This window comes from Sodiomyces alkalinus, assembly GCF_003711515.1.
Source record: "Sodiomyces alkalinus F11 unplaced genomic scaffold SODALscaffold_1, whole genome shotgun sequence".
NCBI lineage: Eukaryota > Fungi > Ascomycota > Sordariomycetes > Glomerellales > Plectosphaerellaceae > Sodiomyces > Sodiomyces alkalinus.
Genome location: NW_021167079.1, coordinates 2959499 through 2971670, shown reverse-complemented (window position 1 = coordinate 2971670; position 12172 = coordinate 2959499). Strand labels below are relative to the sequence as shown.

The window sequence follows — 12172 nt, the reverse complement described above, 5'->3', positions numbered from 1 at the left end:
GGGGGGGCATCTTATTAGGGCGCTTCAATGTTCTTTACGCCATCGGTTTTAGAGGTCGTCAAGGCCGTGATAGATCCGAGTTAGCTTCATGTTCGGAACTAACCGTTCCTTTTTCTTACTCCTTCTTCTTCTTCTTTTCCTTTCCTGTTCTAACGCCGTCTTATAAAACGTGATGCTTACGCGCGAACATCGTCACATGTTAATCTTCGTCCCCGGATTCCCCCATGGCCTCGTGGGAAAAGAGCTTGACGGTCCCACTGGACTCCATGCATGTTGGCACCGAGGAGCATAAGACGATCTTCAGGATGGGCCCCACGGTCCTTGGGTCTCTGGTCTCTAGATGGGTGCGGCAGCGTATTCTAAAGAGTAAGAGTAAAAACTCCGAGTAAAAAACTCGAATGTTCCATCATTTCATCCATTAACATCATAGCTCCATAACGCTTTGTTATACATAAACTTGACCGCTGTTTCAACAACATCCAAGAACCGCGCCTCGTCCACCTGGACATCCATGAAATGCCAATCCCCCCTCTTCTTCAACACTCCCGTGGCCGTAGACGTATTCGTGCTATTATCGCGTCCCTGAGTCTCCGTCTCCACACCCTTCAAGCTGTCCATTTCCCTCTCCTTCCCTGGCTCCTCCTCGGTATCCTTATCAGCCTCGTCCACAGGCATGGAAACACCGGCACCATGGATACGGAAGTACCCCAAATCGAGCAAGTTCGCGACGTTCCGGTACCCCTTCTGATCCAGGCCGTCCGGCTGTATTTCGACCACAGCACCGGCGCCCCTCCGCATGAACAGGACATGCGTCAACCCCGCGCCATGCACCCCGACCAACACATCCGTCTCGCGCGCGACGCGCAACTGGTCCGGGAACGACAGCGCCGCAAAGTCCACAGCCTGCACCCTGATGTGCAACCCCCTCTTCCCGAGCGCGGCCAGCAGCGCCGCCTGGTCCTTCAGCCGCCGGGTCTCCCGCCGGTCGATGAGCGTCACCACGATGGGCTCCTCGCCGCCGCGCACGGGGGGGTCCTCGACGCCGTAGAAGCCGCGGATGCGGGACGAGAAGACGTCGACGAGCGGCGCCGCGTGGCAGGGTTGGACGTGCCACTCTTCCCGCCAGAGAGGGTTGCTGCCTCCCGCGAGGGGCACGATGATGTTGGCGTCTCTCCTCACGGCGTCGACGGCGGCGGCGTCGTCGTCGTCGGCGTTGTTGTTGCCGGCACGGGAGAGGAGGTGCGCGAGACGGACGGGGCGCCGCCGGGCGAAGAGCGTCCAGAGGTCGAAAAAGGGCCCGTCTTCGCGGCTGTCGAGGATGACGACCTGCGTGTCGTCCGCTTCGTCCGTGGCGAAGAAAGGCGCGCCGCCTCGGGACGGGTCGCGCGACATGCGCAGCACGTCGAAGGTCATGTAGGTGGAGAAGATCTCCATGAGGCAGTGCCAGGGGTTCGTTTCACCCTCGCGCTTCAAAAGAAGGTATGTCTTGGGGGGTGGTAGGACGGAAGAAGGAGCGCCGTCGGACGAGTCGGACGATGCTGGAAGGTGCATGTGCTCCGCGTCGAGCGCTTCCGAGACGGCGGTTTCGCCGCTGCGTCTGGCGAGACCGGTCTCCTGTCGGACGATCACGGCGTCCCGAAAGACGTTGCGGGGCCCGGTATCATACATGTATCCACGAAGTCGGTTGAAAGGCAAGATGCCTTGCTCGACCTCTTCCGGCTCGAGCTTCCGCAGCGCGCAGTCGAGGTGGAATTTTCGCGTTGCGGGGTCGAGGACGGCGCCGCGGCCGATGCAGAAGGAATCGTCGGGTTCATCGTCTCGCGCCTTGGTGTGGAAGCAGGTCAACGAGGAGCGAGACCCTGGCGTGCAGTACGAGCCTGTCCGGTTGCGAAGTCCTTCTAGGTACGCCGTCGAGAAACGAGTAGCGCAAGTGTCTTCGGATCGGTGTGCCGGGGCGCGGTAGTCCGACGGCTCGTCAAGGGGCTCGGTCGTCGGGGACAAGCCAGAGGCCGCTGCGTGGGGCCACTGGGAGAGCTTGTCGGACGGGTAGAGGTGGTAGGCGCGGTATAGAAAGGTCAGACTGAACACGATGAGGACGGAAGCGAGGACCGGGACAAGCCTCCTGTGGAGATGAGTTGTCACCAGCATGTCTGGCCAGAGACAAGGCAGCCCTAAGAAGCTGCACGAAGCAATAAGCGCGACAGCATAGGGACCTGGACTAGACCAGGGGGTTTCCGTGTGAGGCACCAGAAGGCATGGTCACGATAATGAAAAGAGACGATGGGAGAAAAATATTCTCATTCACGTTCGGGGACCCAACCCGTGATAAGTGAGACGGACGGGGGCATTCCTAATCATGCCTAATCAGCGGAACCACCCACCCCTGTTCTGTTCTGTCTCTGTTTAGTGGTGCATGGGGGCCAAGTGGCAAGGGAGGCCAGGGGTCCAGCGGTCCAGCGGTCTAGGCGTCTAGGCGTCAGCATCACCAACAGTCGATGTGCTGATTTTCTCTGGGATAACTCTGTATGCGCAGAATCTGGCTCGGTGATCCAACGTATGTATCCCTTATGAATTAAATGCCTGGATCTGTAAGAATGAAGCCTAGAATCAAGCTGCTTCGGTCTCAGAAACTCTTTCCTTGGAGCTTTTAAGCTTAGAACCCCAGCCAAATATGGACGGCATAAGCCAAGAGGATTCACCTCGCTTCAGCTCGCTACCAAATTTGGGGCTGGACCCGCCGGCATCTGCACTGGGTCAATAGTTTGTGACCAACAGTGACGACTGGGTCTTGGCGAGAAGCTCCCTTGCCTTGCAGACGCGCGCGCCCTACACTTACACTTCACCAAACATGGCAGTTGGTGATTATGTACATACATAGGCGCCCAGCTCGCAGCAGTGGGTTACTTCAACCACCCTACTGCTGTCTCCGTAAGGTAGGGCTCAGTTGGTCAATCGCAATGTTGCGATGCGTAGCCGCTACTGACGATTCCTTCGCACATTGGATTCTTTTCCCCGAGGCATGATTGCGAACCTCTGGATGGAGTTCGAGGCAGACTGTCGAAGTCTGCATAATAATAACCGATTACTTTTTTCTTTCATTTCCCCCCCTTTTTTTCTTTACTTTCGACGACGAAGAGACACGTAGTTTCCTGGAAGGGCTGTTCGAAAAGTGCCGTCTTTTGACGCCGCCAGGGTCCATGCCTTGAGGAACTGACAGCAAAATATCCAGGGACGCCTGCAAGACTAGTATCTTGACTCTTTTCGTCTCGATATGCACTTTCCCGCTGTCGCACTAGGGAAAGAGAAGCAGCCGTCGGTCGAAATTCATCAGGGCCCATGACCCTTGAGTGCGAAAAAGCGACCGGATCACACTTTGACGTTGGAGCACCCAGAATCGACAACGCCGCGAAAGATATGTATTAAGCACTCCGGCTCCGTGGGCCGTGTCTATCCTGGAGCGATCCAAGCTCCGACCGCTCTCCCAGGTTGGTCTCGGTAGACTACTGCGTCTTCTGCTTGGGCGCGCCTTTTAGACGTCGCGAGATGGTCAAAAAGGTAGCGCTGACGACCATGAGGAACTCGAGCCCCAGCAGGCCGACCCACAGGCCGTTCAAGATCTTCTCCTCGTGGCCGCCGAACAAGAAGAAGTTGCTCATCTTTTGTTTGAAAACGGGGTACGCGCCGGTGACGAACAGGAGGGCTTCGAGAACGTAGAGCGAGAACCAGAAAGGACTGCGGACAAAAGAGGGAGAATGGGTCAGTAAATGGGTCAGTAAATGGGTCAGTAAATGGGTCAGTCAGGCGACAGATGGATAGGTTTGTAAAATAAAATAAAAAATAAATAAAAATTGGGGAGAGTAGCGACGCACGCTCGTTCAGGAGTCAACCTGGTCCATTGGAATCCGTTAGGTTCGCCGGCTTGGGATGCTTGCACCGCCATGAGGATGCCTCCGAGACAGAATATCCAAAGGGCAAACATGCGGTGCAGCGGCTCCATATGAATAACCCGTTGCAAGAGCGAGTCGACGAATTCGGCCACGTCCATCTTGGCTGCTCGGCGGGTTTCTTTGTTGCGTCCTGCTTGTTTCGGGATGGGCGCGGGAGGCGGGGGATTCGAACAAGACACGTAGCAGATCGAATCGAGGCCCGCCGGTGATTGTCGCAAGGTGCCGCACGGAGGAGGGGGGAGGCGGGGGAAGGCGGGGAGGGAACGGAGAGAAAGGGGAAATGGTAAAGGGCGATGGAAAATGGTGGATGTCGATGGTCTTTTTATTTAATTTAATTATCTTTTTCCTGACCCCGGATTGAAACGATTATTAATCAATGCGACGCTGCTCAGCGGAATCGAGTCGTTGGACCTGTGACAACTCTACTCTTTGGTAAGCACTGTGCCAGGTGGTTTACTCACTGTTGTGCTTTCCCGGCTGCTCCTCTCCCTCGTCCCTCAACACCATAATGGGAATCGTGGCTTCTCGGAACACTCCGTGGCGGTGGTCTGGCCTGGCCAGATTGCGCCTGAAGCGATGGATGATGGTCTTTTGAAGGACTCGGAAATTCCACCTCCGTGTGGAAATTAGGAAGTACGAAGTAACTTACCTTAGGTATTCGTAAATCGCTGATTGCCAGTATCCGTGCGAAGTAATTGCCTTGCAATACCTCGTGGACGGACTACAAGAAACCCCAGACGTTTCGGTCAGTCGTTCGGTGAGATTGAGATTTTGGAACTTGCTCTGGGGTCTTTTTCTTCTTTTTTTCTTTCTTTTTTCGTTCCTTGGCCGTGCAATGGCTTCAACACCGGGGACAACGGGAAATACGGGGTTCTTTCGGTTCGCAACAGATCCAAGCACCCAATAATTTGGAGGAGGAAGATAAGAGAAGCCTGTGACGTCCCTCCGACGACAGAATTGGGTCTCAGGACTGAAGGGGAGCCCACTCAGCCAGCTTCTTTCACATGCACGCGCTGCCTCCCCAAGTCCCTCCCCCCCGTTCTTAAAGCTGTGCCTGCCTCGCTGAAACACCGAATGCGTAGCGTGCCTCACTATAAGTGTACGAACGAAGTATTCGTAGGCATGTTATTAAGACAGTCGGGTGCTTTCGCAAAGTTAATAGACAAAGAAGACGAATGCGCTCCTAGGTACAGAGACACCTAGACGGGTCTACGAAGTATTATTAGGTTAGGTGGCAGCTGACAATACAGGTACCCCGTAAGTACAGTGTATAAGAGCGCTAAGGTACACACTCTGTAAGTCCACTGATGAGCCACCGAGAAATGACGTATGTTGTTTCGCCCCTCACCATGTCCCTTCGCAGGACCAGGTACTGGCTGTTGCCTGAAGAGATTGAAACACCCGACGCCTCCTCCTGGCCCTCGTGTCGTGATCAAACCCCATTATTACACCCCATTAAAACCCCTCCCCTTCCTTATTGCACCTGCTATTACCCCGCCGCTGCGCTGCTTTGACACCAACTCTGGTCCCATCCCTTCCTACAACCCAACGGAAAGAAACTTTGCCTCGAACAAACCGAACAAACAACTATCAAATCTGTCCGTCCTACAGAGTAACTACCATAACAGTCCATTTTCTTCGACATACCCATAATCGTCACAATGTCTGCCAACACCGTGCACGTCAAAAACATCGCGTCGGCGACCGAAGACAAGGAGATTCGCGATTTTTTCAGCTTCTGGTAAGTCGCCTCTCTCTCTCTCTCTCTCTCTCTCTCTCTCTCTCTCTCTCTCTCTCTCCTTCTACGCCTCTCGCCACCACTTGTATCAACCACCAAACGCAGTCGTATTGACAGCGAAACTTGCAAATAGCGGCAAGATCACCGATCTCCAGGTCACCCCCTCGGGAGACACCAAGGATGCCGTCGTCACCTTTGAGAAAGAAACAGCTGCCAAGACGGCCCTGCTCCTGAACAACACCCAACTGGGCTCCTCGCAGATCAACGTCACGAGCGCCACGGGCGACCAGTCCGACGACGGCTCGCACTTCGCCAACACGGACCCCAGCGTCAACCGCGACACGGACGACATCGCCCAGGAGGACAAGCCCCGCGCCCGCATCCTGGCCGAGTACCTGGCCCACGGCTACGTCGTCGGCGACGTCGCCCTGCAGCGCGCCATCGAGCTCGACGCCCAGCACGGCATCTCGAAGCGCTTCCTCGACACCCTCCAGTCCCTCGACCAGAAGTACCACGCCACCGACCGCGCCCGCGCCACCGACCAGACCTACGGCCTGACCGCGCGCGCCCAGGGCTTCTTCGGCGGCCTCAACAGCTACTTCGAGAAGGCCGCCAACTCGCCCACCGGCAAGCGCATCGTCCAGTTCTACACCGACTCGCAGCGCCAGGTCAACGACATCCACGCCGAGGCCCGCCGTCTTGCCGACCTCAAGAAGGACCAGCACGGCGGCAGCGCCTACAAGGCCGCCGGCCTCGAGAAGGTCTTTGGCAAGGAGAAGGAGCAGGCCGTGCCGCCCGCCACGGGGGAGACGGTCGGCACCATGGCGCCCACCCAGCCGGACGATACCACCGCTGTCCCGCTGTCCAAGCCTGGGGCCGCCGACGAGAAGGCCTAGACAGGAAAAAGCTTCTGTGACGGCCATCGGGACATGAGGTAGTATCACTGTATGCTTTGTGAAGGGATATGATTTGCTTTGGGACCTACGTTTCGGTTGTGCGTCTGCGCGCGTACTCTCGCATCGTATGCCGGTTTGGCGTTAAGGATTTTGCGTTTTGCCATTATTCCAGCAGAGAAGAAAAGCTTAATCACGTCGAAATCATAACACAGTTTGAATTCATATTCATTCCAAAGTTTTCAGGGACGGTAGACGTGGATTGTGCTGTGTACATGCCTATGTTTCGCACGGGATATTTATCACACTGCAAATGGGCAATCGATCTTGTTGACTCGTTGAGCACTGTAATTGATATTGCTGCTACATTTGTATCGTACACCTCCGCATGCTCAACCATCCTGCCTTTCATGTTCCAATATTACTACGCTCAAGAATATATGCCGTATTTCATCCTGCCACTCAGTTTACTTCTTCTGGAACTTCTCCTTGAGAGAAGCGTCCATAGGACCCGCCGGGTTTGATGTGAGGTGCTGCGAGCTATTGTCAGTGCATCGTTACAACAATGGAGAGAACGGGGAACGGGAGGAGGGAGGAGGAAAGGGGGGGTTTTTGGGGGGGGGGTCCAACCTTGAACTGGTCCTTGTTCATCTGGTCCTTCTGATCCGTCTGGTCTGTGCCGTGTCCAGAGGCAGGGGGCGCGTTGACCTGGGCATCAGTCTGGCGCTCGGGAGGAGGTGATTGACGTCCCTCGGGCATGATGTGTTGTATTTAGTGGTCTTTGGTTTTAAGAGGGTCGAGTTGTGGAATTCTGATGGCTGGGAGAGTTGTAGAGTGAGAATGTGAGATTATAAGATTGATTTGGGCTGTAACAGTAAGGTAGATGGGTCAGAAAGTCAAGAGACAGGACTGAGAAGATTATATATACGGGATTCAACTGTCCCCTTGGCCAAACCTGCCTCATCTTACTCATCCACTTGGGTTCTACAAGATACCTTACCTTTAGGTGGATGGCGTAGGCGCGGTTGCTTCTTCGGAGTTCGTTTACATCACTGCAGTTCTCTCCCTCGTCCGTAACATCATCCATCGATCAACCCATCGACAACGTCATGCCGGCGGATGACGTCATCTTGTGTACGTTGTACGTATTTGAGGGACCTGTGGTGGGACAACAACGGATTGAGGGGTACTGCTCCGCACAGTAAGTTACGTGCGATAAGATGCCTATATATACTGTGACTTTCTAATGGTACCGCCACTGCGTCCATTACCAGCACGGCTTTGCACTCTGATTCTCTCTGAAGAAGTACCTTATCTACCAGAAGCAGTTGACCACTTGGTCAATTACACTGTCCGACGTGCTGCAAGAGCTATCCCCCATTTCTTTCCGCTTTCGGTGTTCATGCCCCTTTATGTTGTAGTCTCGGTATGCTTCGACAGCAACGTCACGTGAGGGAAATGGAGGGAAGAACGACCGTTTTGGAGCCACCAACTATTCAAATTTATTATAGATTCATGATACTATCTATGCCTCAACTCACGCCTCGCCTATACAGGATACTCACAAGCCATAACAACGAAACATTCTATGAGATCAAACAGCCATCTATTACAAGTCAAGCTAGGTACGAGCGATTAAAATATTACACCCTCAAAGGAATGAAACACATCCGTTTTCCATCCGACGACAAAAGAAAATATTCACCCATAGTCGCCCAAAGTCGGGTGTTGCAGCAGAGCAGGCCAACATCATTGATGCCCTTGCCTGCTTGGTCTCTTTACTTCTTCTTCTTGCCTCCGAGCAAGCTGCCCACGCCCAGACTGTCGAGGAGACGGTTGAGACCCAGCGTTCCTAGAAGACCGTCGACGAGGCCACCCAGTCCAAGGCCACTCAGCTGTCTATTGTCAGTTTCTTTCCATCAAACACATACAGAAGTAAAAGTGGGATAATGTCCGTGACTTACCAGACGACCGACGAGGTTCAGTACGCCCGCCAGCAAAAGTCCAACTGCCGCTAGGATCTGGAACAAAGGTTCCGTCAAGAGTCCCCAGAGCGGGTTGAGCTCCTTCTTCGCGTGAGGCATGTCTTCAATCTTCCTCTTTGCCGAATCGATGCACGTCGTGACCGTGCCAGTCAACTAGAACGTTCGTTGTCAGCTTCTTGCGCCCTGGTCTTAAGGTATGATTGCATCTTACCTCCTTCAGCACATCGGCAAGGTGATACTCGCCCGGAGTAGCATCCCGGCTGCCGGCCTTCTGCTTGGCATTCCGCTGAATGCGACCGTCGGGGTCCATGCCACGGATCGATCCATTCATCTCGCTGAGGATCTTTCCTCCCTCTTCGATCAGCGGCTTGACCTGCTTGACGAGCTCCTCCTCGTCCAACTCCTCCTTGGGCGTCCGCTCGGCCTTGTCAATCTTGTCCGTGATCATGTTGCAGATGGGCCGGATCTTGTCGAGACCCTGTTCGATCACCCCGGCAAGGTCTTGGGCCAGCTTCTCGTCCTTCTCGGCCTTCTCCCGCGCTTCCTTCTCCTCGGGGGTCTCCTCCGGCGCCGGGATGTCTTCCAGCAGCGACACGTGGCCCACCGTCGCGCCCTTCGAGTCCACCACGTCGTTATCGCCGTCGATCTCCTTGCCCGCGCACACGTTGAGGTCGCCCGACGTCAGCTTGCCCATCAGGTTGTGGTCGTCGTCGTATACTTCTCCCTGCTTGTTGACCCGTCGTCCTTCCATCGGACCCTTGGCCTTCTCGGGGGGCGCCTCGGGCTCCCACCGCTCCGCTTTGCCGATCGAGTTGCCGTTGCGGTCGAGCACCTCGCCGTCCTCGTCTACCAAGCGTCCGAAGAGGACCTTCGGGTCTCCCTCCACCAACCTGCCGACAATATCCTCTTGTTTCGTCATGACCATGCCGTCCTTTCGGACAGTGCATTCGCCGAGATCGGCAAACGGGCCTTCTTTCGCCCCTTCTCGGTCGGCTGATTGTAAAGAACATGTGTTAGTTCCTTTCCTCCCCACCCTGTGAAAGCCAAGGCCAAGCAAGTTAGAAGACCGTCGTAGCACTTACCCTCCGGCACGAGATCCACTGTGCCCAAAACATCGCCCGTCTCGGAGATGACCTCGCCCTTTTTGTTGCACATGCGACCCCTGAGCTTCTTGATATCACTGCCCTCCGAGACGCGGCCGAAGATGTTGCCGCTGGAGTCGACCGCGAACCCGGCCTTGTTGATGCGCTTACCCGCCAGGATCGACTTGTCGATCTCCGCCTCGGGTTCGGGTTCCTCGGGCTCCCACCTCTCGGCATGGCCGAGGACGTTTCCCTGGCGATCCTGGACATCGCCTTCCTCGTCTACCGTCTTGCCCTTCAGCTTCTTCGGGTCACCGTCCACCAGTTTTCCGATCACCTCGCCCTTGCTGACGATGTCGCCGTTCGACTGCACCGTCGCGTCGGGGAAATCTTCGAAAGGCGCCGGCTCCTTGAACTCCTCCCGCTCCTTCTCGGGGATGACTTCGCACTCGCCGATGACCTCGCCGGAATCGTTCCAGATGCGTCCGAGCTCGTCCGACTTGCGCCCGACGAGCTGCTTGACGACGCCGGACTTGACGCGCCCGATCGCCATGTTCTTGTCGTTGACCAGGTTCCCGCCCTTATTCACGCGCAGACCCTTTAGGACCGACAGGTCGGCTTTCACCTCCTCTTCGATCTCCCGCGCGATCTCCGACTTGAGCTCGACGCGCCCGATCTCGGACCCTTCGTCGTCCCGGACGGCGCCACCCGGTGAGATGGCCCGCCCGGCGAGGTCCTCGGGCTTGCCTTCGACGACTTTGCCGATCGACTCGTTCTCGTAGATGACTTTGCCTTCGTCGTCGATCTCGGCGTCCTCGAACCGTTGGAAGGGGGCGGGAAGCATTTCGCCGGGCACCTCGACCGTCTCCATCTCGTCGAGTTGGGATTTGGCGGCCTCGGTTAGGGGTTGACCCTCCTCCTCGGCGGCTCCTTCAGGGGCTTCTTCCTCGGCTTTCTTTTCGAGTTCTTCCTCGGGGGCCTCCTCCTCTTCTTTCTTCTCGAGTTCTTCGGGTGCTTCCTCGGCCTTCTTCTCGAGTTCTTCTGGCGCTCCCTTAGCCTCCTCGGCTTTCGTCTCGGCTGCCTCGGGTACGCCTTCGGGGGCCTCGTCTGTTTTCTTTTCGAGCTCCTCGGGAGCCTCTTCTCCCTTCTTCTCTAGCTCCTCTGGTGCTCCTTCGGCCTCCTTCTCGAGTTCTTCTGGCGCTCCCTTAGCCTCCTCGGCTTTCTTCTCGGCTTCCTCGGGTGCTCCTTCGGCAGCCTCCTCGGCTTTTTCAGACACCCCTTCAGCTTCCGGCGCTTCCTCCGCGACTTCTTCACCCTTCTTTTCCGGCGCTTCCTCCGCGACTTCTTCGCCCTTCTCTTCCGCCGCCTTAGTATCCGGTCCGCTAGGAGCCTCAGCCTTGGACTCGCCCGCCTCGCCCGCCTCGCTCTCCGGCGGCTGCGACCTTGTCTCGGCAGGCTCCTGGTCCTTCACCTCGACAGGCGCAGCCTCGGCCGCCTTGTCAGTCTCCTCGAACAGCTTTTTCTTCGCCTCCTCCGTCATCTGTTCCTTTTCTCCGACATCTCTCTCCTCCGGCTTTTCGCCCAGCACGCCGCCCAAGACGCCCTCGGCGCCCTTTGCGGCCCCTTCGGCTTCTGATTCTCCCTTGCCGCCGAGCCCCTTGAGGGCGTCGAGGACGGGAAGTCCCTGGCTAATGGTCTTGACAGTGCCATCAGCAGGGTCGACCACGGCCTTGATGCCCTTTGCGGCGCCCATGAGACTGAAGCCCCCGTCCTCGGTCTTCTTGTCGTCGAGCGGCTCCGCATGACCTAGGACACCGCCTTTTTTTCCGATGATGTCCCCGGTTGCGGTGACCACGCTTCCAGCTATGATTTTTTTCCATCTTTTGTCAGTTTTAACCCTTTTGAGTGCAAAGGTGGGTGGGAACTCTGCTTTACCTAGATCGCTGGCATCTCCTTCTGTGACCTTTCCCACGGGGCTTCCGGATTCATCCAGTACGTCGCCGGATTTTCCGATGATCCCAGCCACGAGATTCTCGCCTTTTTGTTGGACTTCAGTCTCTTCGGCTATTTTTCTTTTGTCAGTCTCACTACCTTCCCGGCAGATGGGTAAGTAGAACTTACGGGGGTTGCCCTGCTGGGTAGGGGCCTTCTTCCCTTTCTCGACCGCTGGACTCGCCATGGCGTATGATAGCGTGGATGTGATGTGTCTCGAGTTGAGTTGAATTACAAATTGATAAAGGAATTTCGTTTTGTGGTAAAAGATTAAAAGTAAAGGGTCTGCAACTTTGGATATCCTATGGTTGCGTACGTAAATGATTTTCCAGGGGCTGAACGTTTTTCTCTCTTAACTCTATATTACTAGACAGAGCTGCTTCTTTGAAAACAGTTCTTCCATTTACATCCCCACGGCGTCTTATATTATCGACCCGTTGGAAACTTTGCGATGCACCTGTTACGTCAAGCCACGCCGGGCCCAAAGTTTCTTTCCCTTATCCTCTCACCTTACGAGAGGTAATAGTGTACAACG

The 12172-nt window shown here is 55.7% G+C and overlaps 5 protein-coding genes across 5 annotated transcripts; 1 reads left to right on the top strand and 4 right to left on the bottom strand.

The window, feature by feature from the left end:
- Positions 1-308: 308 nt before the first annotated feature.
- On the bottom strand, positions 309-2277 carry SODALDRAFT_326763 (hypothetical protein). The gene has a single exon (XM_028610250.1). The coding sequence runs from the start codon at positions 2146-2148 to the stop codon at positions 412-414; it is 1737 nt and encodes a 578-aa protein (XP_028470410.1). The 5' UTR covers positions 2149-2277; the 3' UTR covers positions 309-411.
- Positions 2278-3500: 1223 nt separating this feature from the next.
- SODALDRAFT_319240 (hypothetical protein) lies at positions 3501-4045 on the bottom strand (the record flags this gene model as incomplete). Its single annotated transcript, XM_028609443.1, has 2 exons — positions 3501-3732; positions 3870-4045. The coding sequence occupies 2 exons, from the start codon at positions 4043-4045 to the stop codon at positions 3501-3503; spliced, it is 408 nt and encodes a 135-aa protein (XP_028470409.1).
- Positions 4046-5608: 1563 nt separating this feature from the next.
- On the top strand, positions 5609-6581 carry SODALDRAFT_267933 (RNA recognition domain-containing protein; the record flags this gene model as incomplete). The annotated part of the gene is made up of 2 exons (XM_028607578.1): positions 5609-5688; positions 5819-6581. The coding sequence occupies 2 exons, from the start codon at positions 5609-5611 to the stop codon at positions 6579-6581; spliced, it is 843 nt and encodes a 280-aa protein (XP_028470408.1).
- A 321-nt stretch (positions 6582-6902) lies between these two features.
- Positions 6903-7529, bottom strand: SODALDRAFT_326759 (hypothetical protein). Its single transcript, XM_028610249.1, has 2 exons — positions 7209-7529; positions 6903-7111 (listed from the first exon to the last, which is right to left on the bottom strand). The coding sequence occupies exons 1-2, from the start codon at positions 7335-7337 to the stop codon at positions 7046-7048; spliced, it is 195 nt and encodes a 64-aa protein (XP_028470407.1). The 5' UTR covers positions 7338-7529; the 3' UTR covers positions 6903-7045.
- Positions 7530-8308: 779 nt separating this feature from the next.
- On the bottom strand, positions 8309-12013 carry SODALDRAFT_287967 (hypothetical protein). Its single transcript, XM_028608585.1, has 5 exons — positions 11581-12013; positions 9646-11508; positions 8775-9556; positions 8543-8716; positions 8309-8473 (listed from the first exon to the last, which is right to left on the bottom strand). Exons 1-5 carry the CDS (start codon positions 11822-11824, stop codon positions 8357-8359), a joined length of 3180 nt encoding a protein of 1059 aa, XP_028470406.1. The 5' UTR covers positions 11825-12013; the 3' UTR covers positions 8309-8356.
- Positions 12014-12172: the final 159 nt, after the last annotated feature.

Bases quoted from the DNA above. Each gene is read 5' to 3' on its own strand.
- SODALDRAFT_326759 (XM_028610249.1), bottom strand. From the start codon at position 7,337: ATGCCCGAGGGACGTCAATCACCTCCTCCCGAGCGCCAGACTGATGCC. The intron at 7,112-7,208 runs GTTGGACCCCCC...AATAGCTCGCAG, and splicing joins TGAACAAGGACCAGTTCAAG to CACCTCACATCAAACCCGGC.
- SODALDRAFT_326763 (XM_028610250.1), bottom strand. From the start codon at position 2,148: ATGCTGGTGACAACTCATCTCCACAGGAGGCTTGTCCCGGTCCTCGCT.
- SODALDRAFT_287967 (XM_028608585.1), bottom strand. From the start codon at position 11,824: ATGGCGAGTCCAGCGGTCGAGAAAGGGAAGAAGGCCCCTACCCAGCAG. The intron at 11,509-11,580 runs GTAAAGCAGAGT...AAAAAATCATAG, and splicing joins AGGAGATGCCAGCGATCTAG to CTGGAAGCGTGGTCACCGCA. The intron at 9,557-9,645 runs GTAAGTGCTACG...CTTTACAATCAG, and splicing joins AGTGGATCTCGTGCCGGAGG to CCGACCGAGAAGGGGCGAAA.